The 25,325-nt window shown below is 36.3% G+C and overlaps 1 protein-coding gene across 1 annotated transcript in view; it reads right to left on the minus strand.

The window, feature by feature from the left end:
- Positions 1–4,660: 4,660 nt before the first annotated feature.
- Positions 4,661–25,325, minus strand: part of PIK3C3 (phosphatidylinositol 3-kinase catalytic subunit type 3) — a 158,040-nt gene continuing 137,375 nt past the window's right edge. The window contains exons 22-25 of the mRNA XM_059039638.2: positions 23,349–23,517; positions 16,595–16,685; positions 12,116–12,241; positions 4,661–5,282 (exon numbers count right to left, since the gene is read on the minus strand). Of these exons, the coding sequence (XP_058895621.2) occupies positions 5,268–5,282; positions 12,116–12,241; positions 16,595–16,685; positions 23,349–23,517 (401 nt within the window). The 3' untranslated portion in view covers positions 4,661–5,267. The remainder of the gene's footprint in view (positions 5,283–12,115; positions 12,242–16,594; positions 16,686–23,348; positions 23,518–25,325) is intronic.

The raw sequence follows: 25,325 nt of genomic DNA on the forward strand, positions 1-25,325 counted from the left end.
CACATTTTGTTTAGCCATTCATCAGTTGGACATTTCAGTTGTTTCTCTTTGGAGTTACTATGAATCGTGCTAGGAACAATTGTATACAAGTCTTTACGTGGATATGTTTTAATTTACCTTGGGTAGATACCTAGGAGTGGAACTGCAGTTTCGTATACTAAGTTTATGTTAAACCTTTTTTTTTTTTTTCCAATGTCTCAGATCTCTTTTTATTAGATTGACAATAAAATGTTTGATCAAGAACCTAGCCTATTGAAACTAAAGTTGGTGAAGGAAATTCTAATTAATGTTCTTGTTAATTGGGAATTAACCATTCTTTTACTTATTTTTCAAACACTTATTGAGCTAGCCATTGTACTAACCATTCAATATTAAAGTTAACTACACATCATTGGTTTTCTTTGATGGCTGGAAATCTGTGTGTACATTAGGATGGATATACTTTTTGAGATTTTTTTTTAGTTGACTTTACTGAATTCCTTAAACTAACTTGCTTGGTTTTACCTGCCTTTTTCTTCTAAAAAGAGAGAACAGGGAAAAAAAAAAATGTGTGTAGTATCTAGTTTTACAGCATGGAAGGTAAACTTGACACCGATAGATTCTGTTGATGATGGCCCAAGGAACTGCAGAGGTTTGAGAGATGGGGGTTGTACAAAGCTGTATGGGAATGAGAGACCATTCTCATTGACCTATGGAGGTCTCGTTTTCTTTGTGCTAACAAAAGAGATAAAAAACATACGACTGGCCCTGAGGGTCTCAAGGAAGATAGTGGTGGTGATGATCTAAAGCTGAGAATTGAAGAAATAGCTAAATTCTATGGTTCATTCAGATATGGATTACTCTACTACTGAGCTTATTTATATCTACATATCCCCCCACCCCACCCCTTTAGACTCCAGAGTTTTAGAATGGCAATACTGGGATGCTATAATAACTTCCATTTTAGAAAAGTTAGACACCTTATTTGGGGAGCCATCTGGTAAAATCGAACCAGAAAAGAACTAGGACTCTTCAGAGAAATGGCTTACTCCAGGGCTGGGGCACATAAAGCATAAGATGAGCCTGGATCACCTTGTGCCAAAAAGGAAGAAAGGGCTCAAAAACACCGAGTCATGTCAGGGACATACGCACCAGATTGAAGTCAGGTCAGTCCTGGGGCAATTTACCAACAAAATAAGTGATGATAGGAATGCATTGTACAATAAAATAAAAGAGTCCATCCTAATATAAATAAATGAATAAATATTGGAGAAAGGAGAGCTCTACCTAACAGTAGATCACTAACTAACAAGTGTAGAAAGAACAATTGAATTAAAAAAAAAAAAAATCATCATTTGGCTTTCACCACAGTAATACTTGATTCAGGCAAGAATCAGCATTCTATGCTAAAACTGGTGGGTACAAGTGTGGTAAAGAACAAGACATTTGCATAGTTTCAAAGTATCTCCCCATAAAACACTTATAAATTGCTAATTTGTAAGTATCAAATACAAATTAATTAACTTCAGAGTGAAGAAAGCTGGAAAACACATCTTAACCAAGTAATAAAAGTAACTACCAACAGGAATGGGACAAATTCACATCATGCGCTTTCTGAAAAGAGGCCCTGAGAAGTACATGGCATTTTTGGCCCACCAAAAATGAACAAATCTTAAGGAAAATTAGACAAACTCAAACTGTGGGGTTTTCTACAAAGTAACTGCCTTATACTTTTTTTGCATGTGTGTGGCTGTGCTGGGTCTTTGTTGAGGTGCGTGGGCTGTTCGTTGCAGGCGTCTTTCTAGTTGTGGTGTGAGGGCTTAGTTGCCCCACAGCATGTGGGATCTTAGTTCTCTGAGCAGGGATCAAACCTGCGTTCCCTGCATTGGAAGGCAGATTCTTAACCACTGGACCACCAGGGAAGTCCCTTCCCTTATACTTTGAGGCCACTAATTCTATGTTTTGTTTTGATTTTTTTAAACTAGTCCACACTTTATTTAAATTTCTTTAGTTTTTAGCTAATGTCCTTTTCCTGTGCCAGGATCCCATCCAGGTGTCATGCATTCTTTATGGTGAAGTGTTAACATATCAAGTTATTCATTTGGGAAAACCAGTGTATTTTCTGTATTAATTATAGAAAATTCATGTTGTTTTTGAAATTTACCTGCCTCTCTCCAACCCCCCCATCCTCCTAAGTCTCAATCTTTTTTTTTAATTGCAATGTTAGATCTATGTGCAAAAATATAAAGTACATCGTGATTGTAGGTTAACAGTTGCATGTTTAAGAATTATTTTGCCTGTATGTTTTTACTGAATGACTTATTTCCTATTTCAAGGCAAGTATGAACATGTGGCATGACACGACTCAGTTTCTTAGAAATTTGTTTAATTTGTTGACTACTGTCTATACCTTTGGTAATCCTGTTCATGACAAAAAAAATAAGGAACAGGATTTGTTTGGGGGGATTCAAGTCTAATGAACCACAAACCTACACATGTGCATACTAGAGGTCAGTACCATTACCCCTCAGTGAGAAATGAAGGCCAGGAGATTTTGATGGTCAAGACTGTGATCACTGGAATCTGAGTAACTCAACTCAAAACCCTTAACTCTGCTCTCACTTTGCAGCCTTACATTGGGCAGATGATTCACTTGCCTTAAAGTTCTGGAAAACGGGGAGACAATTCTCCATCAGGACTGCTATACAGAATAGTGATATAATGCATATGAAGCAATTAGCATAATCCTGATATGTAATAGTAAGCCCTTATAATGTTGACTATAATATATACCCACCTGAAAACTCTATAAAACAAATGAGCTGGGGAACATACAACTCTAGTATATGGAGAATAACAAAAATCAGGTTGTATCAATCCCTTATTTAGGGATGTGAACCACACTACTTTTTTCTGATAGCCCCACTCACAGTGGCTGCTATCCACATTTCTTTCCCTAACTCAGAAATCTCACTCTGAATACTATAGTACACTCATAATTTTTAATTAAAGCACTGTGTCCTCACAAACACTTTCTTCAAACTCAAAGCAAGCGTTGTGCCTGAAACACTGTAAAACTTGCCAAAGAATCTGAATGGCAATGATAGTAAAGGAAAATACAGACTACATTATAAGAACAATGGCATTTGGGGAAAATAGTAGGAGCAGAGAGGTTGCTGTGAGCAATAGAAATTGAAACTGATGAATCATTTTTCTTTCTGATGTAGGCTCACCACCCAGAGCCAAAATACTTTCTGCAAAACCAAAGCCGCTATCCATCTTCAGTCAATACTTGTCTTTCTTCCTAGAAAGCTCTATCTCCCTCATAATCCCTATGAAGTTTGCATGGACTACAAGATTACTCATGATCAACCCTCCTTACTAGTTGTGTTTGTCATTATATGATTTCATACTAGTCCAAAAAATATAGACCGTGTAATATAAATATACATGTTACTATCTATGCAAAATGTTATGGGTTTTATAAAGATAATTAAGATGATACAGTTTGCCCTATAGTTAATTCAAACAGGGGTCGGCAGATTATGGCCTGAGGGTCAAATCTGGCCATGCCATTTGTTTACATGATGTCTATGACTGTTTTACTCATAAAGCAGAGTTCAGTTGTTGTGACCAAGATCATATGCTTTCCAAAGCTGCAGATACTTACTATCTTGGCCCTTTAGAGAAAATGTTTGCCAACCTCTGTATACCAAAACTACCCACTAAGTGTCAATTAAAACACTACAAATAAAGAATTAAAAGAGTTCAGAAAGTTGGAGTGGTCACTTTCAGCAGTGGCATTTTGAGAACTTTTTGGTACCAACAGAAATAGGACTAAAAGAATAAAAATGCAGATGGGTTACAAACTTCTAGGCAACAAAAAATGATGGAAATATGTGAGGCAAAGAAAAAGCAAGAGAGAGGATGAAGCTTGCCAATTAGGTTAGTGATTATTCTCTTACGATAATTTGCAAAGGCCTTTTCACCTTTACCATTTTTCTAATCTGCATGTATGTTTTACACAAGTCACATTCCATATGCTTCTAAGATATCTCTTAATTGTATGCTTGTTTTCCAGCTGGGAACCCCACCTCAACAAGGCAAACTCACAGATATGAATTTGGTGACAAACATTATAATTAATGACATTCTCTGAAACTCTGCCTAAAGTTAACCTGCTTAATCTTTTCTGTCATTTCATATTAAATATTTATTCAGCACCAAAAGAATGATACATTATTTATCTTCCAAAACAAAATCACATGACTTTGCAACACATTAATTTGCGGAGATTATTACTGTGTTGCTCTTTTCTTTTGTGTTTGTTCCTTTTCCCTAAAGTTCCATGAGGCAAAAAAGCTAGATGGATTAGTAGGACTTCTAGTCTTAAAAGACCGAAAATTATTTTGCTTTAATCAGGAAGGATATATTACATTAACAGGTGTAGGGGAGCTATTTTTAAAAGCTCTTGAAAACTAAGTTTTCATTACAAAAAAATGTATTGCAGGAAGACTATTTATGCTTACATGTAAAAATATTTTAGGCTCAATATGAAAAGCTGCTGCCATATTACCTTTTGGCCAATTATTCAGATAGCTACATTTTTATAACCTGCTTTATGTACTTAAAACCTAAGAGAAATGTGAACCACAAAAAAATAAAAAAACAAAAAACAATATTTGTAAGAAAAAATGACTATCTTATTTGAAATTTCTACAATTCTCAACGTATAAATGAATAGGCCATAACGTGTAAAACTTTTAAGTGTTATAGGTTAGGTCAAAAAATTAAAAAATAAAAAATGTAGGGGGAGAGGAGAAGGAAGAAGAGAGAAAGGGAACAAGGGAGGGAGAGACAAACAACCAAAACTAAGACAATCCAGATTCATATAACTGCTCATCTGATGTGAAGGGATGAAGAAAAAAATGGACTTTCAAACTTGAAGACTAAAATGTTTTACTATTTCAACATGAAATTCCTTCAGAGCTCTCATAATATGTACGTGGTCCTGAAACAAAATTCTTCTTAGCTTATTAACAATGTGTACACTTGAAAATAAATATATACAATATATCAGAACAAACCCTTTGGGACCATATTTAAGCAATGACAACCAAGGAAACAGAATTCAGGCATTTAGGATGCCTGTAACGTTTAGGATATATGGTATTTTGAAGACTAAATATTCTCTTCCTTGCTCCTTAGCCTGAAGTCTTCATTATACACATGTTGTTTCTAAAGTAGTTTTCTTACAGAGACAAGCATCTTGATGGGTCAAACCAATTTCATTTTCTCCAGTACTACAAAAATTAAAAACAAAGAAACAGAAAATAATTAGCTTCACTGTTCACAAAGAAAGAGAAACAAGTTTATAGTTCTAAAAACTGCTTAGGAAGAGACATATAATTCTTTAATAGAAAAAAAAAACCCCAAACACCCTCAGGTAATTCCAGTCCTTAATTTTTTTTAAAAAAGTCTTCCATTAAAAAAAAAAGGTTGAGGGCTTCCCTGGTGGCGCAGTGGTTGAAAGTCCGCCTGCCGATGCAGGGGGCGCAGGTTCGTGCCCTGGTCTGGAGCATCCCACGTGCCGGCGGAGCGGCTGGGCCTGTGAGCCATGGCCGCTGGGCCTGCACGTCCGGAGCCTGTGCTCCACAACGGGAGAGGCCACAACAGTGAGAGGCCCGCGTAACACACACACACACGCACGCACACACACAAAAAGGTGAAATTATTACTTTACTACATGCCATGAAGAGGATTTCAATTTACAATGTACAGGATTCCTAAGACTTAGTTTAAAAATCAGTTTATATGAGCAAATATTTGGGGGAGGGAATGTTTGCTAACTGTAAGCTCAAGATGATATCTTTATTACATGGCAGACAAATCTAGCACTAGGAAGGCAAAAATTCCACTGAATTCTGCAGTGACAGATGATTAATATTTTGAGTAGTGAGCTTAGTTCTTGGTATGACATTTTTAGAGACTGTGAAAACGTATAATTTATTCCACAGAGTGCAGCCAATACACAATACAGAGTACAGAAATGGTATGGAAAAAAATAAAATCAAAGGAAGCAGTCCTGAAAGAATAAGAAAGGCCCAGTCAAGAGTTGTTTTGGGGCCAATACATTAATAGTGTTCAATATTAAAATATCAAGTTTAAATAAAATATATCAACATTTTTAGCACCTATTTTGTGCTAGGCACCCTCACAATTATCTCAAAGTAATGTGCAACAGTTACAGGTTGTTGTCTTTAACATGTACAACCACCCACTCTCTCAGTAAGAACAACTCTGGGCATTTTGTTTGGGTGAGTCATTCACTCCTCATGTGTCCTCTGATTCAGTAAAATATATGCTGGCTTATCTTGGAGGAATTAAGAATGCTTTCTATGTGTCACAAAACTTTGTTTCTATGAACTTCACCTCATTATTACTCTGAAAGAAAACGGGAAGGAAAAAGAACCGTGCTGACAAATGGGTTTGTATATGTATGTGCACATGCGTGTATATGTGTATAAATGTGAAAGATGCTGACTGATTTTAATCTATATAATTTAAAGTGGCAATTCTAGAAAGAATATGGTAAAATTTATTTTTAATGCTAATATAAGGAATGTAATTTATAATCTAAGAAGCTATTTAAGTATTTTCTTAAAGGTAGTATCAGAGAAAATAAACTTCTCAAATGGTCCTTGGCACTTATATAAAATCACATACATTTATTTGGTGCCTACTACATACCAGGAAGAGGTCAGCTTCTGTGGGAGACCCTAAGTTACTTTAAGACAAAATGCTTATATAAAGAAACAGTTATTTACCTCTACCCCCAATCCCTCCCCTGCACACACCTGAAAGTTAAACAAATGGGTGGGGAACTCATTCCAGGCAAAGAAAAAGGTGTACTACTTGGGGAAGTAGGGATATTGGGTATAGGAAGTGTCATGGGGTAGCTCATCAGGGATACAAAGAAGGTTCTTTTAGAAGGCTGGTAGAAGATAACGAAAGTTGAAAATGCAGATTAAAGGCAAACTGCGAGAAAGTTCCTCACTGACATGCTAGGAAGTCTAAATACCCTGGAAACAATGAAAAACCACACCTATGTATCCACACCTGTGTATATGTATGTTTGTATACGAGAAAAATGCTGCTACTAAACAGATGGTCTCTAACAGATTTCATAAATATTTCAAAGTGTCTGTACTTATGGGGGAAAAAATTAGTAACACTATGTAGTAGAGCGAGTCCCAAAATATTCCACTCCCTTCACATGTGAAGAATTTACATAAAAGTTCGATTTAACAGAGGGGAGGGAAAACAATAGTCAGTATTACAAGTAAACTTACTAAAGCTGATAATGAACCAAACACGCAAATCTTACCATGGAGTGCATTCAAGTGTCTGAAAACTTTCCTTAGAAAAGATAAGGAAATTAAATTTGTACTGATGAAAAATAAACTGTAGGGAATTTTAGCTGAAAGTTATGGAGCATTCTGCTGAGTTCTGGTATTACGATAACTAATCTTAAAACCTTAAAACATTTGTAATGTAGCAAGTGCCTATATTATAGTTTATAACATCACAGGTTTTAACGTAGTTATGCAGCAGTACTGACTGCAGTGCAACAAGAGAGCACATGTGAGTCGATAAAATTCAAGACTGGGTTTTGGCCAATGTACAAGATAAGTGATATCCCATATTTATCATATTTATCAGGGATTAACTGTTCCCAATAAACTCCTTTTTATGTCATACACTATTGGCTGTCTGCATGGCTATTTTTTTTTTCTTTTGATGCTCAGATGAAAGATTAAAGAGAGAAAATTAAAAGATCATTTTTTAAATTCACAAGTCTATTTTTAAAACTCACCACTCACCACATAATCTATTCATACCTAATAAATTAAGACATAGATGTAAACTGAGAAAAATTTTATTTAGAAACTACTATTTCTACAATCCAGGGTTTGAGTTTGAATCTGGACTTTTTCACCTATTAACCTTGAGACCTTGGGCAAGTTATTTAACCTATCTAAGCCTCAGCTTTCTCATCTGTAAACAAGCCCAGTGATACACTTACTCCACAGGTGTGAGGATTAAAGGAGGTATTGAAGAGAAAAAAGTTTACAAAATTCCTGGCACATTTAAGTGTTCAATAGGCTGTTATTATTGCTACTATTGTGGTTTCTTTGTTGTTTTTCTTCTTATTCCTTACAGGATAACTCAAATATATTAGGTCTAGATCTGGGACACAAAATGATACAAAATAGTTTTGTATGATATACTGGTGTTATTTATTTAAGCCACGTATCTGGGAATCATCTGACTCTTTAGAAAAATATTTACTAAATTAAAAAACACTTTGTTTTAGAACAGAAGAATTTCTATTTGGTCACAGAATTCAATACTTTATGTTTTGATCAATGAAATATTTTACATTGCTGTTCTTTATTCCTAATGGTAAAATAAGGTCCATAAATGTAAAATCAGAAATGATGCTCTAGTCTCTTCTCCTTAGGGCATCTTTTGCATCCATGCCTTCTTAAAGTATATGAGAGTAGAACAGTTACAGTGGAAACATCCTACACTGGGTTTAAGAACTAAGATCAGTACATAAAGGTAAAATGGAATATAAATAAACAAAATTACTCAAGAAAAGCCCTCCAGAAGGCAACATACTACAGTCATTTCTCAGAGAGTCCAAAATAGGAAGCTTTCCCCTCAGCACTGATGCAAAAAACCTATTTCTTTGTTTGAACAGCAGATGGGGCAGATGGCTTGTACTGAGAGGCCATGTTGTACAAAAAAAATGAGAACCCTCAATATTGGAATGACATTCAGCATTGTAAGAAGTTATGTTATGGGAGGAACGTGGGATCTGAAACACTTCGCAGGGAGTCCCTGACACATTTACTAGACACATGGGAAATGTCAGGCATAAGGAACACACTGTTTTCTTCTTTCACTGTTGTTTTTTTTAACCCCCTCAAGTGTAAGAGTGTGTGTGTATAGCTGGCTTCTCTTAAGTTAAAGGTGCACAGATGCAACTGCACATTCATGTGACCCTCCACTCGGACCTGTGCTCTTCCTCCTTGAACATCCAGGGGCTAAGGAAGGGTCCTTGCCAGATGGATGGCAGTGATCTTTGTTCTTAGTATCCTGAGCTGGGACTCAGGTAAAATTTCTGAATGCAATCTGTTCTTACTTTTTAACATTTAGTGTGCAAAAAAATATATTTCTAACCCTTATCTATAAAGATTCATTTAATTAGATTTAATATGTATTAAGATTAATGAAAATCACATCCCCTTTCTCCAGACGTCTACCATCAATCAGTGAAGAGAGACAGGAAAAAGCAGAAACTGGAAAGAAATGGGCTGCAATGTGAGAGAAATTGAAAGGCATAGTTCTAGAGCAGGAAGTGATCTAAACTAAGTGACCTCCATCTTTCTGCTGGGAAGAAGAGTTCTGATGATGCAATTTCAAAGACAATGACCCAAATAAAAGTGTTTTTCAGTGGAAAATTTCCACCACTAATAGGTGGGTGTTGCTAGGCAACAAATATTGCAATGTTTAATCTCTACCCTTCCTAGCAAATGGCGTGATGGAATAAAATAAGCCTTTTCAGCATTTCAACATAATAGTTGTATCTGGCAAGTTTTTAGTCATTTTTAAGAATACTCCTTTAATGTAGAAAGAACTTTTGTTAACATGTATCTGTCTACCTCCATTTTTTAAAAACTGGGTTCTATAATCCACAGTGATTAACAGGAATGCACTAAAATTAGCATAACTCAATTAGCAAAATGCATCCTTATAATAAATGCTATGAGTGACAAAATACAGATGTTGATCATCAAAATTTGAGTGTGCATGTGATTTATTAGTATCAATATTTAGAAAATGTATATTTAGGAATGTGAATTTCAAAGGGAATATAAACTTCCTCAGACATTAGTTAAGAAACAAGTACACATCTATAATTTTATAATTTGAAAAGACTTATGTGAAATTAAGACCTCATTTAGTATCTCTGGTACCCTTCAATGCCTAAGCAAGTTCCAATTAAATTTAATATTCTGATGCTACTCTTATGTTGATATTGTTTTAGTTGTACAATAGTATGAGCACAGATGACTTATTTAAAGAAACCTAAAAGCATGAGTATTTTCAGGTTAACTTCTTGGGATAAAGAATATGGGAGTCTTGTTAATCACTAGGTTGTACACCTGAAACTTATATAACATTGTAAATCAACTATACCTCAGTAGAAAATAAAAATGAATATGGGATTCTGATAAGACTCGAGTTTGGTAAGCTACAAAGTATATCTAGATTATCACTGGTTGGATATGGGGGGTCAAAAGATCTGGGTTCAAGCCTTGATTCTGTCCCTTGTTAGACACATGAAGTTGGCTAAGTCATTATACATCTCTGGGCCCTTTTCCCTTACAGCTCTAAAATATTCTGCTGTGCTATACGCTGATCCAGATCTGCCATTAGCTAGCTCGATGGCTCTGACATGTCACTTACTTACCATCTGAGTCACAGTTTACTCTCTCGAGAAGTGATTATGATTAATGACATGTGAAGCAAACCTTGAGTTGGCACTTATAATAAAATATGATTCAGACTGGTGTTCAGAGAGAAGAAACATGTTTTGTTCAGAAAGAGAAAGAGTATCAGCTAACATTTACAGGAAAAAAATTCCCTTATGCTCATTAGATATTTCTTAAGTGTTTAAAGGCACTCTGTTTCTGGGTCACTGATACACATCCCATCCTTTAAGAAGTTTGCATTTTAGGAGTTATAAGGTAAGTATCCAAATATCTATAATAGTAAACAAAATATAAGTGAAACTCAATAAAAGTACAAAGTACTATTAATATTCAGAGGAAGATGAATCAGAGTGGCATTAAGAATAGATCTTGGAAGGACAGATTGGATTTTAGCAAGCAGGAGTTTACAGATGATTCATTATTAAGAAGACGGATATTCTGGGCTAAAGAAATAGAATAGCAAAGTAGCCAGAGAAATGGAAGAGAATAAAAATATTCAGAAAAAGACAGTATTAGGTAAATAGCTTAGAAAGAAGTTTAGAACACAACAGTCTGGAAGGTCTTGAGTTCCTAGAGATTGGATGTCACTTTTAGGCACGAGGGAAACACTTTTCATGTTTAAATTAAACAAAACAAAACCCAGTGTAAAACAGTATTTTGTGAAGATATATCTAATTGAAATATTTAGTAGAATAAAGATAAGAATGCTGAGAGAAAAGAAAATACTAAAATAGAGAGAACAGTTATGAAGGATTTTAGTTACCCAAGGTATCATAAAGTGAAAAAAGAAAAACAATTGGGTTAAAATGTCTATAATGGGAAAATTAGAGAAAACGATGATTAAAAAAGTGCTTAAAGAAACTCGCAAGGCTTGGTGACATTCTGTATACTGAGTGAGGGAGAAGTTAAAACAGACAAGCTTTGAGCTTGGGTTATTTGTAAAATTATTATTAACTGAATGTGTAAAGTCAGGAAGGAGTTTACAAGGAGAGGCGTGAGAGGATGTGGGAGAGGAAAGCGGCCTAATTTTTCTGTTTGCTGATCACTTCCAGCATCAACCTCATTATGAAGTTCAAAACTAAAACAGTTTTTATATCTGAGGTTTATCATTAAAAAGCCTTCCCTCAAACATTTATAAGAAAGAGTCTGCTAACCAAAAGTCTACAGATAGATCTGTATGTGCTACGCATCACTTTTCTCAGCTTCTAACCTCCTTTCCTAGCACTTCAGTTTACCAAAACCCAACGAGTGTCCAAGTCTCACTTGTCAAGGCCTCTGCTAGACCCAAGATTATTCTCAAGAAGGGTTTATAGTCACCACTGACTACAAAGGACAGATACACCTATGCTGACACTCCACAATTTAGTTACTAAGAACATTTCAGTGGGATGTTTTAGTGCATGTTACTAGTGCATCAAACACGTTCACATTGGAAGGTTGGTGAGATGTCAAGAAGGCTTGACAAAAAAACCAGAAAAGATGTCATTGGCAGGGAAAGGTATGGTTCTGTGAGGATTCTAGGGTAGTACACGGAGAAGCTGAGATAAACACACTGCCCTCAGAGAACTTACCTGGGCGAACTTGTGAATCTGCTCTACCACCGCGGCAAACAGAGCATGGACACTTTCATCAATCAGACTCTGCATGTAGTGCACTGCCTCTTCATCAGACAGGTCTAGACGAAATTTATCCTGAACCTATAAGGTCACAGTCTATTAGCTTTTGAATAAAGAAAAACACACATTTCGAAAAGACAAGAACAAACAGATATAGATATTATTACTATGAACTATTTATATGCCAAAGAAATGATTCATAACCTGTAAGGAGTTCTGAATACTATTCTCTTGAATGTGGAACTTTACTTTTTGCTATATGCTCTATATATCACCCTATCTTTGTTGGTTGTAAATATTTCTGCAGAAAAAAATTAAAAAGTGAATAGAAAATATAATTCTGTTAGATCCTGAAAATTTAAAAAGACAAAAATTGTTCTTTTAACTCAAAGGTGTGCTTTAGTATTTGCATTTCAAAGCTAGAATTATAAGATTTAAATTGTGACATAATTATTAACAATCTCCTTCACTTTATGAAATGGATATAGCAAGGTAAGCTTATATTACTATTCTCCCTCACCTTCTCTGCCTACACAAGAACAGGAACTATGTCAATTGCTTGTAAAATAAACTAAACTAGATCTTCTAAAATGTCCCCTTTCCTATAGGAGTTCCCTGTACTTCTGCAAAGAACTACTTCAACTGGCCTATAATTTCCAAAGACAGAGGACTTTTTCATTACTTCATATTAAAACATTCAGTTGATTCTCAATAGCAAGAAGTACTAGAAAACTTAGTAGATATATATATATATATATCAGAATAGTTCCCTAAAACACAAAAGCCAATGTTACTGAATGACTACTTTGTGCTAAACACTGTGCAAAGTACTTTACATGCAGTATTTCACTCAACTCTCAGATGGCTCTGAGGTAGATAATATCTCCATCTATAAGATGCAGAAACCGAGACACAGAATTTATGAAGCCAATCCAGGGACCTTTAACTGATGATAAGTGGCTTGCACTTCCAGACAATTGCATGCTACTGCAATAACCATTGTACTAACTCCTTTCTCCTCTTATAAATGACCCATATATATTTCTGAAAAGGCAGACTAGGAGAAAATGGGATTTCCAAGTGGATAAAAAGTGGTCCACATTTAGTATTTCTTTTTAAGTATAGAGTTTTAACTACTATAAAACCAGGAAGAAGAAAGGGCAGACAGTACGACAATCCATGGTTCTGCTCAGTGCTCTTTTCTCTTCACTGCACTGGAAGTATACCAGCTGATCCGACAGCCCTGCAGCCTCAGGATAGAGGAGGTAAAAGAGAGGTTAATATAATAAGTGACGGACAATTTGGTGGAGGGAGATCTAAAGTATACCTTCAATCAACTCTCTCTCCCATTTCTCGATCCTAGTTAAAGAGTTTAATCCATTATATTCCTTGATTTCTACTTAGAGAAGTCATGTCTGACAATTTTGGAACTATTTTTTAAGAACGTCAAAAAACTGTAGGGCAGGAGAATCAAAATAAAACTTTAACCCAATTTATCAAAACTTGCATACTTACATAAGTACTTAAATTACAAACAGAAGATATGTATTTAGCATATAAAGAAAACGTTATTTGCCAAATATGAAGACATTCTCTTTTATAAATAACAAAGAAGGTTAACAGCATATAAATGGTTGATTTGTTTTCATATATACTGATTTATGTTAGGCTACTTATTATTGTCCCCTAAGTCACCTCTGTGACTGTCACCTTTCCAGAATTTCTCCCCTGACTTCTTGGCTATCCCTACCAGCTCCAAACCCTCTCCTTTCACACCTCATTAGTAAGGCTGCACTGGAAACAATCTGGAGAGTGCCTTTAAGCAAAAGCATACAAATTTGAAAATCTCAGCCTCTGCACTGTCTTTCAAAGGTAGATAAGATACCCTTTGTTTAAAATATTGTGAGAATTTCCAAAATGTGATGAAGAGACACAAAGTGAGCAAATGTGGTTGGAAAAGTGGCACCAACAGACTAGCTCAACACAGAATTGCTACAATCTTCAAAATTTGTAAGAAACGCAATTCCCTGCACCATAAAGAGTAGACAGTTTAAAAAAATTAAAAGAAATTGATATATATGTACTAAAATATGTTAAGAAAATATTGTTGAATTTTGTTATGATTAAATAATTTGAATAATCTGTACTTCTCTGAAGACTTCAGCCTCAAATGTGCTACTCTGTTTCTTTAGCTAGCTTTCATTCATGAGGTCAATGCAAAAAATTTCTAGGTAGTAAGACTTCAAAGCAATGCCAGCAAATGTTATTTCCCGAAGTATTAAAACCTATTTCTACTTCTTAAAAAGCCAACCAATATGAAACATAAATTTTAGTCTACTGCAGCATCACTTTCCAATATTATTATGACTTTAAAGTCAAGTTTATGTTGCAACTGGTTACTTCACATTCCTGATAAAATAGTAGCAAGCAAATAAATCTTTATGGAATACCCTTTTGGGTAAAAATACGGTAAAATACGTTTTGTTCAAGGTTCACTTAATTGAAACTAGAATAAACAGCTAGGGAGTAAATAGAGTAAAGAAAAATGACTAAGATACATGTTTTTCTTCCCCATAAATTGCTTCGTGTGTTAAAAGATGATGCCATAAAGAGAGCTGGTAACAAATTAAACAATAAAATCATGATTCTCTAAAAGAGAAGCAAAAGTTGAAACAAAAGATCTAATAAGAACAATAGCTATATAACTTAACTGGCAGAAGAAACTGGAAGACTCCGTTTGACAAATACTGTTAGAACTTTCATAAATGACTTCTGAACACAAGTGAAGTCAGGCAAGAATGAACATATGACAGAGATAGATGGGTTTAAAATAAACAGCAAAAACAGTTCCTGAAAACAGCAATGCAAAAAAAAAAAAAAGCACAACATTTGAAATCTGGTGCAGTCATCAACTTTAGCTAAGAAAACGTTCATCAACCAATTAAGTTTCTTGATGGATGAGCTTAAATTGACAAAAAATAACCCAGGCCAAACCCTAGTGTGATAAGTAGTCCATTGCCTAGTTTGGGGGTGGGGGGTGCTGAAACAGTGCTTCCTGGATAATAATAAATGAAATTCTAATAAGAACATCATTTCCTTAAATGGTTAAGCAATAAAATATTTACATTAAAATCCCTCTCATTGCTTGCCAAAGACTCATACAATTAGGTAAAAGAGATTAGCTTCATTCATGCTTGCAATGATGTAAATATTTTTGTATCCCCCAAATCCATGTTGAAACACTAATGTCCAATGTGATAGTATTAGGAGGTGGACCCTTTGGGAGGTGTTTAGGTCATGAGGGTAGAACCCTCATGAATGGGATTAGTGCTCTTATAAAAGAGATCCCACAGAGCTTCCTAGTGCCTTCCACCCTATGAAGATACAAGTTTTCGACCCAAAAAGGGCCTTAACTTGACCATTCTGGCACCCTGATCTAGTACTTCTAGCCTCCAGAAGCATGATAAATAAATTTCTGCTTGTTTACAAGCCATGCAGTCTCTTGTATTTTGTTATATATAGCAGCCCAAATGGACCAAGACAATGTTTAAACCACAGAGTTATCTTTCTAATAATGCTCAGAGTCAATTACATCAGAACTTAGGGCTTTTGGTGCCAATTATTAATTTCAACCACACCAGGGCAATTCCATCTATGAGACTGCTATAATTTTAGTAACTTTATACTTCTGTAAGTTAAAAAACTACACTAACTTTGAAGTTCAGTATTAATAACCACACTAATATTTAAGATAATTTTATGTTATCTTTGGATAAATAACATATACTACATACATCCCTCTCAATGAATCAGAGAGTCAGAAATTAATTTGAATAAAAATCTTCAAATCTGTTACCCTTTCCATCTCCTGCTGCAACTCAGAGTAAGATAGTTCTGAATAACTGCTCATCTACGTGATGGCTTTCCTTCATTCTTCTCTTTGCAGGTTAAGTTAAGGAATGTCTCTATTCTCCTGACACAGTAAAAAAACCCCTGTAAGCGAGGGTATGAATGGGAAGGATAAAGAATGGCTGTTTGCTTCTGTTCTACATACTATTACAATATTTTTGTTTCTGATCCTTAGCAGGCTTAGTCTGGGAGTACCAGGAATTAGGTATCCCAGTAGGAATATTAAAGAGAAGCTAAACTTTTAGGACAAAGAGCAAGGGCTGTGACAATAAGCTTCCTCTCTTGGTGTAGTGACCTATTCATGTGACTGTGGGTACAAACAGGCAAGGGGATAAAACTTGTTGCAGAGGACTTGAGAGGCTGTCATATTCTGGAATGCAAAATAAAAATATACACAAGGTCTCTTTCTTAATTCATGTTACTTAAGAGTCTAGGGGTCAGGACAAGGGGAAATGGGTGGTTAAACCCCAGTATTTTTTACATATTAAAAGTAGACTATGATATCTGAAGATGTATAAAAATTACCTTTTTCACAGTCTTATCTGGTTCAAGAGCAATATCTGGAATGTTTGCATCCACCATCAAGGAAAACAAATTCAAAATAAGATTAGAATACCTAAAGGAGAATGGGAAAGAAAAATAAATAGCAATGTGTTAGAATTTTGCCATTCTTTCTCATATTAAGAGCACTCCTAGAAGTAGTGCTTTATAATGATTACTATTACTCCTATGGAAAATAGAATGTGAGCTTATTCACCAGCTGTCTCAATGAAAAGCAAGCCTTGAAAACACATCTTACTCTAGGGTCTTGATATAATGCCATTTCTAGGTCCCCCACTAGGGAATACACTTTTGGAGTAACCATCTAATAATGACAGTTTTTCAGTCTTTAGTAAGTATATTCTTTTTAGAAGGGACCTAAGGGGAATCTGTTTTATACCATTAATTAGCATTACTAAGCAATGAAGATCTGTCTTTGCTCAATGCTGACAAGAATCTGCTACCTTAAGACTATCTCAGTATGTCATGGGTAAATGAGTCAAAGGGAAATAGTGTGATTTCACTAATCTTTCATAAATATCCTCAAGGGACACTAATCCCACCATCTTCGAAAATATAGTGACTGGCCTGGATATAAGCAACCCTAAACGGAGGAGAAAATAGCTCGTACTGTTCTACACTAAAAATATGCAAGATATCTAAATAATTTCACCTTTGGAGTATGCTGGCCTCTGTAGGAACTAAAGGTTTATCCTCATCAATCATCAAACTTTTCACCTTCCTCCAAACAAGAAGAAAGAATGTTACTATTCCAAATCTCAGTTACAGAAGTGCAGCCATGTGGGGAAAGGTATAATTAAGTGTATACTGGGTGCAACCCACCTCCTGCTCCAGAACACTCTCCCCTTGGACAGTTAATGCCCTGCGCGGCCCTACAGCACTGTAGTGATAAAAGGAGGTCCAGGTTTGACTTTGGGGATTGATGTAAGTGAAGAAAGCTTTGGTTTTAGGCAATGAAGGTTTCTAGCTGGTCTAGGTAGAAGTGTCAACACAAGTGCCTTGCACTGTCTTCTCTAGGGCATGGAAGTTAGGACTTTAGGCTATGCAGAACCTTTATTCCAGCCATCTACTTATCCATAATATAAAAAAGTACATAAAAACTAATACTTGAACTGAAATGATAATAGAACTTATAGACAAAAATGACTATCCATATGAACCTCACATTACCTCTCTCATCATTTTTGAATTTTATATTACCCATGAAAATCAGGCAGTATAATGAAAAAATTCTACCTTGATATAATCTTCTAATCAAATTAGGCCCTAACTCAATTATACTCTTAAAAAAAAGTACGATAATAGCTAAACAGCTTGAACTTATAGTTTTAAAAGTTACTGATTTCCTTGTGGGAATTAATAAAAAGCACGTCTCAGATTATTCCATTTCTACTCACATAATAATTTTATTCATTCAACCAACACATATTTATTGAGTACTCACTCTAAATACTGTTCTAGGCACTATGGGTATAGTGGTGAACTGAACAAACAAGGTCTCTACATACTCATGAAGCTTACACTCTGGAGAAGGGTAGGGACTCACACAATAAACTGACAAAGAAGATAATTTCATGAGTGCTTGACTGACAAAAGATTTTTAAAAATAAAGAAAAAACAGCAAAATGGGTCAAAGACTGATGGGGTGGGGAGAAAAGTCATCTTAGGGAGGTATGATTTTATTCTAACTGTACTGAAAGAAGTGAGTTTAAAGAGTAGAGTGACATACTCAGATATGCATTCTGTAAAAGCCCACACTGGCTATCTTGTGGGGAATAAGAATGGAGGAAGGGAAACTATTTTACAGATGTCCAGGAGGAAAAGAAATAATATGGACATTATCAGGCTATATTTTGGAGATGGACTGGATATCACTTGCTTCAAGATGGTTTCAATGAAGTGGAGAAGAGAGGACCTGAATGTCACCAAGGATTTAGCCTACATGGGGAACTATGGTTATTTATCAGAATTTTTTTTAAAAATGAATGAAACAAGAACAGAATTTGGAGCAGGGAATCAAGAGTTCCATTTTAGACACATATCGAGTTTGAGATCCCTACTACATTCTTAGTAGAGATGTCAAGTAGGCAGTTAGACATATTTCAGAGGAGATAATAGGGCTGGTGGTAATAGTTTGGAATCATCAGCATTTGGATCCTATTTAAAATCACAAGTCTAGATGTAAATGCTTAAGAAGAGAGTTTAGGGGAAAAAGATCCAGAACTCTTTATACTGGTATGGAACTTCTAGATAGTTTAATATATAGAGGTCAGGCAGAAGAGGGAAGGTATCAGCAAAGAAGCAGGAATGACCAGTAAGGCAAAAAGAAAATAGAGGAGTAGGTTACACCAAATAAAATAAATGTTTTTAGGAACAAAGACATGGTCAACTGTGTCAAAGCTTCTAGGAAGCAAAAGTGGCCACTGGATTTGGCAATAGGTAATTGTTTATTTTGATAAAATTAGTTTCAACAGCAGAGTAGGACTGGAAGACTTACTGGAGAAGCCTGAAGGAAGAAAGGAGGCTAGTAAGTGAAAAGTGAGGGATCAAGATTTTGGAGGGGTAAATTTAGTATTGATGACAGGGAGTGGCCAAGGTTGGCTTTACATGAGGAGGACACAGCCCTGAGAGGGGTCCGGTCATGGCTGGACCATTCATGCAGATGTTAAAGTCACAGCAGCAGGCCTGAAGAAGAAGACAAAGTTTTCAATGAATGAGAATGACAGGGAAATGGGCAGTTGATGGTCAGCAGTAGGTAATTCATCTGATTTCACAGCGTGTGTCTATGCTTTCCTTCTTTAAGAAGGCAAGGAAAGAAATGGTCCGGAAGTGGCATTAGGGAGCAAAAAGGGCACCATGCCCTTCTCTAAGCTCTGTGGTATGTAGGAAATGGAAATAGAGAAAAGGGTCCACTGAGAAGGCTTGTAAGGACTGGTGTCAGTAGGATACAACCAACTGCTACACATTATGTTATGAAAAAATAATATTCTTTCAATGAACCCTTAATTATTCATACTCTGTTTTATTGACTATATAGGGTTTCTCGCAACCTTTCCATAGGGGAATCTCAGGAATCTACCACAGGGTAACACAGGGAGAGGAATACAAGGTTCAGTTTTGAAAAGGATATTTCAAAGTATATCCCATACCTGGTTGCCCGTTAAATTCACTTGGGAAGCTTCTTTGAAAATACCAATGCCTGGGCCAAATCCCAGACCAATTAAATCTGATGGGGCTCAGGACTGTTTTGGTCCCCCCCTAGCCCACAAAGAACCCCAGGTGATTCTAATGGTCAGCTAGGATCTATGTTAAAATGTCTGCCTTTATGGAAGCAGGTGTGTTCCTTTTGTAAAAGGCAAATATTAATGTTTTCTCCATTATCTGCTGGTATACATACCCATGCTTCTATTATTATGGCAAAGAGAAACAATGTAAATACATATAAAATGGAATATTCTATAAGAAGTAAACATCCAATTACTTTGTGGATAATCTGTCACTACCTTAACTGTATTAATCTTTTACATCTGTTGCCATTAACCTGCATTTTCCATTTAAGACAGAACCAGTTACACAAAACAGAAATTATATATTGTATAACTGATTCACTTTGTTGTAAAGGAGAAACTAACACACTATTGTAAAACAGTTATACTCAAATAAAGATGTTAAAAAAAATAAATGAAGAAAAAAATATTTAAAATACAAAAAAAACCCAGAAATTATATATTAGTCATTCAAATGCTATCCAGAAAAAAAACAGAAAGGTTCCCAGAAATCTTTAAAGCCATTATCAAAAGAAAATATAAGGTTAAGTTTAAAAAAATGATAGAGGGGGAAAAGTGGGCAAAACCAAGTATAGACAAAGATGTAAGGATGGATGTGATATAAATTAGATTTTTAAAAAGGAGTAGGTTAAGTACAGAGTTCAAGGAAAATGTACTCTTTCTCATACCCATGTTTATGCCAACCACCATGCTACTCACTGGGTATACAAAGATGGTCTAAATTTTTCAGTAAAAACCTTCAATACTAAGAATAAAAAGCAATAACTAGAACAAGTGAGGCTCTTAACAGCATTTCAGACGTCTTGTTTCCCCTAAAATCTATCCAGTTTGCATGCAACAAACATCAGAGTAGAATCCTATAAAAATATTTATTTAACAAGTGTACTACTTCTAGAAGGGAAAACAATGAGATTAATGATGAAAAGTAGTGCGATCAATAGATTCACTACTGTTTGGTGACTAGGCAAACATCCTCTAAGACAATGTAAGAACTTTGCTTGATACAGCAAAATGCATTCCAAATTTCAATATTTTTACTGAAAAGTTTAGGCCCTCTTTGTATCATCAGTGTCTAGCATGGTGTTTGGCATAAACATGGATTAAGAGAAGTTATGTTTTCCTTGAACACTTAATATTTAAAATGTTTTAGCATTACTAAAGAGTTGCCATAAGAGTATTCAAAAAATAAATTTTCCAATTTATTATTGGTATAACAATGTATTTTGTTATATGAAAATCACACCATAAAGTGTGTTCCGGCATCTGTACAACTAACATTCATAACTTAATTCAGAAGGGACTGCTCTGTTTGTGGTCCACAGTTTATTCAATGATTTGTTGTTGATCAGTTATCAACAAAAACCATGAAAAGAACACAGTTGGCCACACCTAAAAACTCTAATTAGGCTTCCCTGGTGGCGTAGTGGTTGAGAGTCTGCCTGCCAATGCAGGGGACACGGGTTCGCGTCCCGGTCCGGGAAGATCCCACATGCCACGGAGCAGCTAGGCCCGTGAGCCATGGCTGCTGAGCCTGTGCATCCAGAGCCTGTGCTCTGCAACGGGAGAGGCCACAACAGTGAGAGGCCCGTGTACCACAAAAAAATTAAAAAAACCTCTAATAATAAGCGTGTCAAATATCCTTACCTCCAAACAAATTTTTGGCTATCTGGTTAATTTTATGTCCTAAGAGAAATTTTTACTAACTGAACCATATTCTAAAATACAACATTAAAAAATGAATGTTATCAAAATATTAGGGTCTAGCTAATCTTAACAGTGAAATTTTTGAAAATAAAAAAATAAGAATTTTCATGAAGACTTAACATAAAGTGAGGTAGATTAATCTCTTTATGATTTTTCTTAGTAGTGAGGAAAGTTAACTTTTGGCTCTGTACTAATAATCTGCCTCTATTTTCTCATTTTGCTGAACTGCTACTAATCCATTATCAATGACAGTTTATAAGACACATTATTTTCTTTCTGCTTTCAATACGATAGGGCACCTTTGACATTTCTCTAGTTATCATTGCATATCATCTTGTCTGCCTCCTCATTGAGATCACCAGTTTCATCTAGCTTTCTGTAGGCTCTATTTTAAATTAAAAATCCTAGGTATTAAAGTGGAACTTTCATCTTTAAAAGTGCTTCTGCATCACCAGGCACCCATCTTCTCATTATTCCTTTAGCATTTTTGGAGAGTAAAACTGAGCCACTCTACCACTCAAAGGATAATAATGCAGCTGTTTGTAAAATGTACGTTAGAGTTTGTGACCTGTGGTCAAGACTGAGTTAACAGTGAAGGTCTATTGAGCCATTGCAAAGATGAAACCTTATTAATACAGGACAGCCATTCACCTGGGACCAGTAGTCAATATCACCTGGAAACATGGCCTCACTCCAGATGTGATGCAGAACTGTTCATACAAATACTGAAGGTTCTTATTCAACATATATATACTGTCTATAAACTGAGGTTACAAAGACAGAGCCCACATGCATAGGTAACTCACTTCTACTGGTTACATATTCACCTGGAAGAGCATACAGGTGTCTCCTGAGCTGAGATTTTTCTGGTGGACTAAGAATATTCATTTTGCACAGTTAAGTTGAAAATGGAGTTAGAATAAAATGATCCATCATTTTTGACTAACCATCAGAGACATGTCCCGAATTTAACAAACATGACTTTTAATTTATCTTTTTCCTGATGATACATGATGTCCAGTCCTAAGTAAATTTGTATGAAGGAAGCAGAGATACAGTGGCCTTAGAGAAAAAGGGATAGAGAAAAAAATCTACATTTTTTTTTAAGCAGAATGACTGATGAGGTGCTGAAGAGAGACAAAATCATATGTAATGTTTATTCTTCAATTGTTTCGGAATGCTCCAAACTAAGGCTGATGAAGGTGCTAAAAAACTAAAAATTATTTGACTAATCACTCCAAGTGAGCTAAATGCTTCATTCTTGTGTAATGCCAGCTTCCCACTTGGTGGGATTTAGCAGTCAAATAATTAGTGAGAAACCAAGAAACTGTCTTTTGCCTTTGATATCAGACTGTTTATCAAAATAGTCATCAAATGTACATTAACAAATACTGCTGCCTGTGTCATTCTAAAAAGAGTGATGCTGGGCTTCCCTGGTGGCACAGTGGTTGAGAGTCCACCTGCTAATGCAGGGGACATGGGTTCGTGCCCTGGTCCGGGAAGATCCCACATGCCAGGGAGCGGCTGGGCCCGTGAGCCATGGCAGCTGAGCCTGCGCGTCCTGTGCTCCGCAACGGGAAAGGCCACAACAGTGAGAGGCCCGTGTAAGGCAAAAAAAAAAAAAAAAAAAAGAGTGATGCTAAAGAATGTATACATTTGAACAAATATTTTTCTTGCTCTGTGAAATGAATTTACCAAAATTCTCTACGTCAAGCAAATCAACTTACCTTCGAAGGTGGAGAAAAGCTGTGTAACACTGTTTCCGGAACTCTTGGTACTGTTCACTCTGTGTGCCCCCCATTCCTTCCACCATTTCTTTATTCAGCTTCATAGGAGGAGGAAGAGGCTTTGGATCCCGACCCAAAATATATCCAAAGTCTATGTGGAAGAGTTTGCCTGGATGTTGATAAGAAACTCATTTGTTTCCAGAATTTTATATTAAGCAACTGGGAAATACATATGTCATACAATTGGTAAAGCAGTGTCTCTTCATAAAGAATATTAATTAATTCATGATGAAGTCTATTAAATTGTTTGATCCTGTATCCCCAGGCTTTGGAGTGGCCTTCAGAGCATATTTTATTTCCCTTCAGCTCACATTCATGCTGATGAAACTATACTTAAAATCATCCCACAGTAATATTTTAAAATTTAAATCCTACATTTAGATCTCTAGAACCAAAGATGGCTAAAGCCTGGACAACTTTTAAAGGTATTAGTAGAAATTAGTATCTTGTAGCAAATTTCTTATGCTAAAGGAAGATCACTTCTTTAAGTATTCCTGAGATGAATCCTTCCTTTAACTTATCACTATTCTCCCCACCTTCAAAAACATCCCCCAAATTTCAAATTATATTGTTAGCTTCATTTGAATCATTTCCAACTAATCTGTGTGACGCATTAGCTGCAGACTAGGAAACCTGCCTATGAGGACAAACCCTTGAGCAGTCATCTAAACTCATAGGTCATATATGTAAGAATGTGAACAATCATTCAAGAGAATGATTCACCACTGAATTAATAAAGCATCTTGTGATTTACAAGTAGGTATAAAGTAGGCATACATTATAACACTAAAAGTAATCCCCTGGATTCTAAAATCTAAGTACCACCAGGGCAAGGACTTACGCATTTTGTATATTGCTGTTTCCCCAGCCTCAGAATAGTTTCTAGCACATACTAAGCACTCACTGTTGAATGAAGAAATGGACTCGCTCTTGCAAGAACACCAGAATCACAACTAGCTACTGCACAATCATCGACAGGAAGACACTAGAACTCACCAAAAAAGATACCCCACATCCAAAGACAAAGGAGAAGCCACAGTGAGACGGCAGGAGGGGTGCAATCACAGTAAAATCAAATCCCATAACTGGTGGGTGGGTGACTCACAGACTGGCGAACACTTATACCACAGAAGTCCACCCACTGGAGTGAAGGTTCTGAGCCCGTCAGGCTTCCAACCTGGGGGTCCGGCAACGGGAGGAGGAATTCCTAGAGAATCAGACTTGGAAGTCTAGTGGGATTTGACTGCAGGACTTCGACAGGACTGGAGGAAACAGAGACTGCAAAATTGGAGGGCACACACAAAGTGGTGTGTGCATCAGGACCCAGGGGAAGGAGCAGTCACCCAGGGGAGACTGAACCAGACGTATCTGCTAGTGTTGGAGGGTCTCCAGCAGAGGCGGGGGGGTGGGGGGTGGCAGTGGCTCAAAGTGGGGACAAGGACACTGGCAGCAGAAGTTCTGGGAAGTACTCCTCAGCATGAGCCCTCCCAGAGTCCGCCATTAGCACCACAAAAGAGCCCAAGGTAGGCTCCAGTGTTGGGTTGCCTCAGGCCAAACAACGAACAGGGAGGGAACCCAGCCCTACCCATCAGCAGAAAAGAGGATTAAAGTTTTACTGAGTTCTGCCCACCAGAGCAACAGTCAGCTCTACCCACCACCAGTCCCTCCCATCAGGAAACTTGCACAAGACTCTTAGATAGACTCATCCACCAGAGGGCAGACAGCAGAAGCAAGAAGAACTACAATCCTGTAGCCTGTGGAACAAAAAACACATTCACAGTAAGATAGACAAGATGAAAAGGCACAGGGCTGTACTAGATGAAGGAACAAGATAAATCCCAAGAAAAACAACTAAATGAAGTGGAGATAGGCAACTTTCCAGAAAAACAATTCAGAATAATGATAGTGAAGATGATC

Source organism: Kogia breviceps, chromosome 15, assembly GCF_026419965.1.
Source record: "Kogia breviceps isolate mKogBre1 chromosome 15, mKogBre1 haplotype 1, whole genome shotgun sequence".
Classification (NCBI taxonomy): domain Eukaryota; kingdom Metazoa; phylum Chordata; class Mammalia; order Artiodactyla; family Physeteridae; genus Kogia; species Kogia breviceps.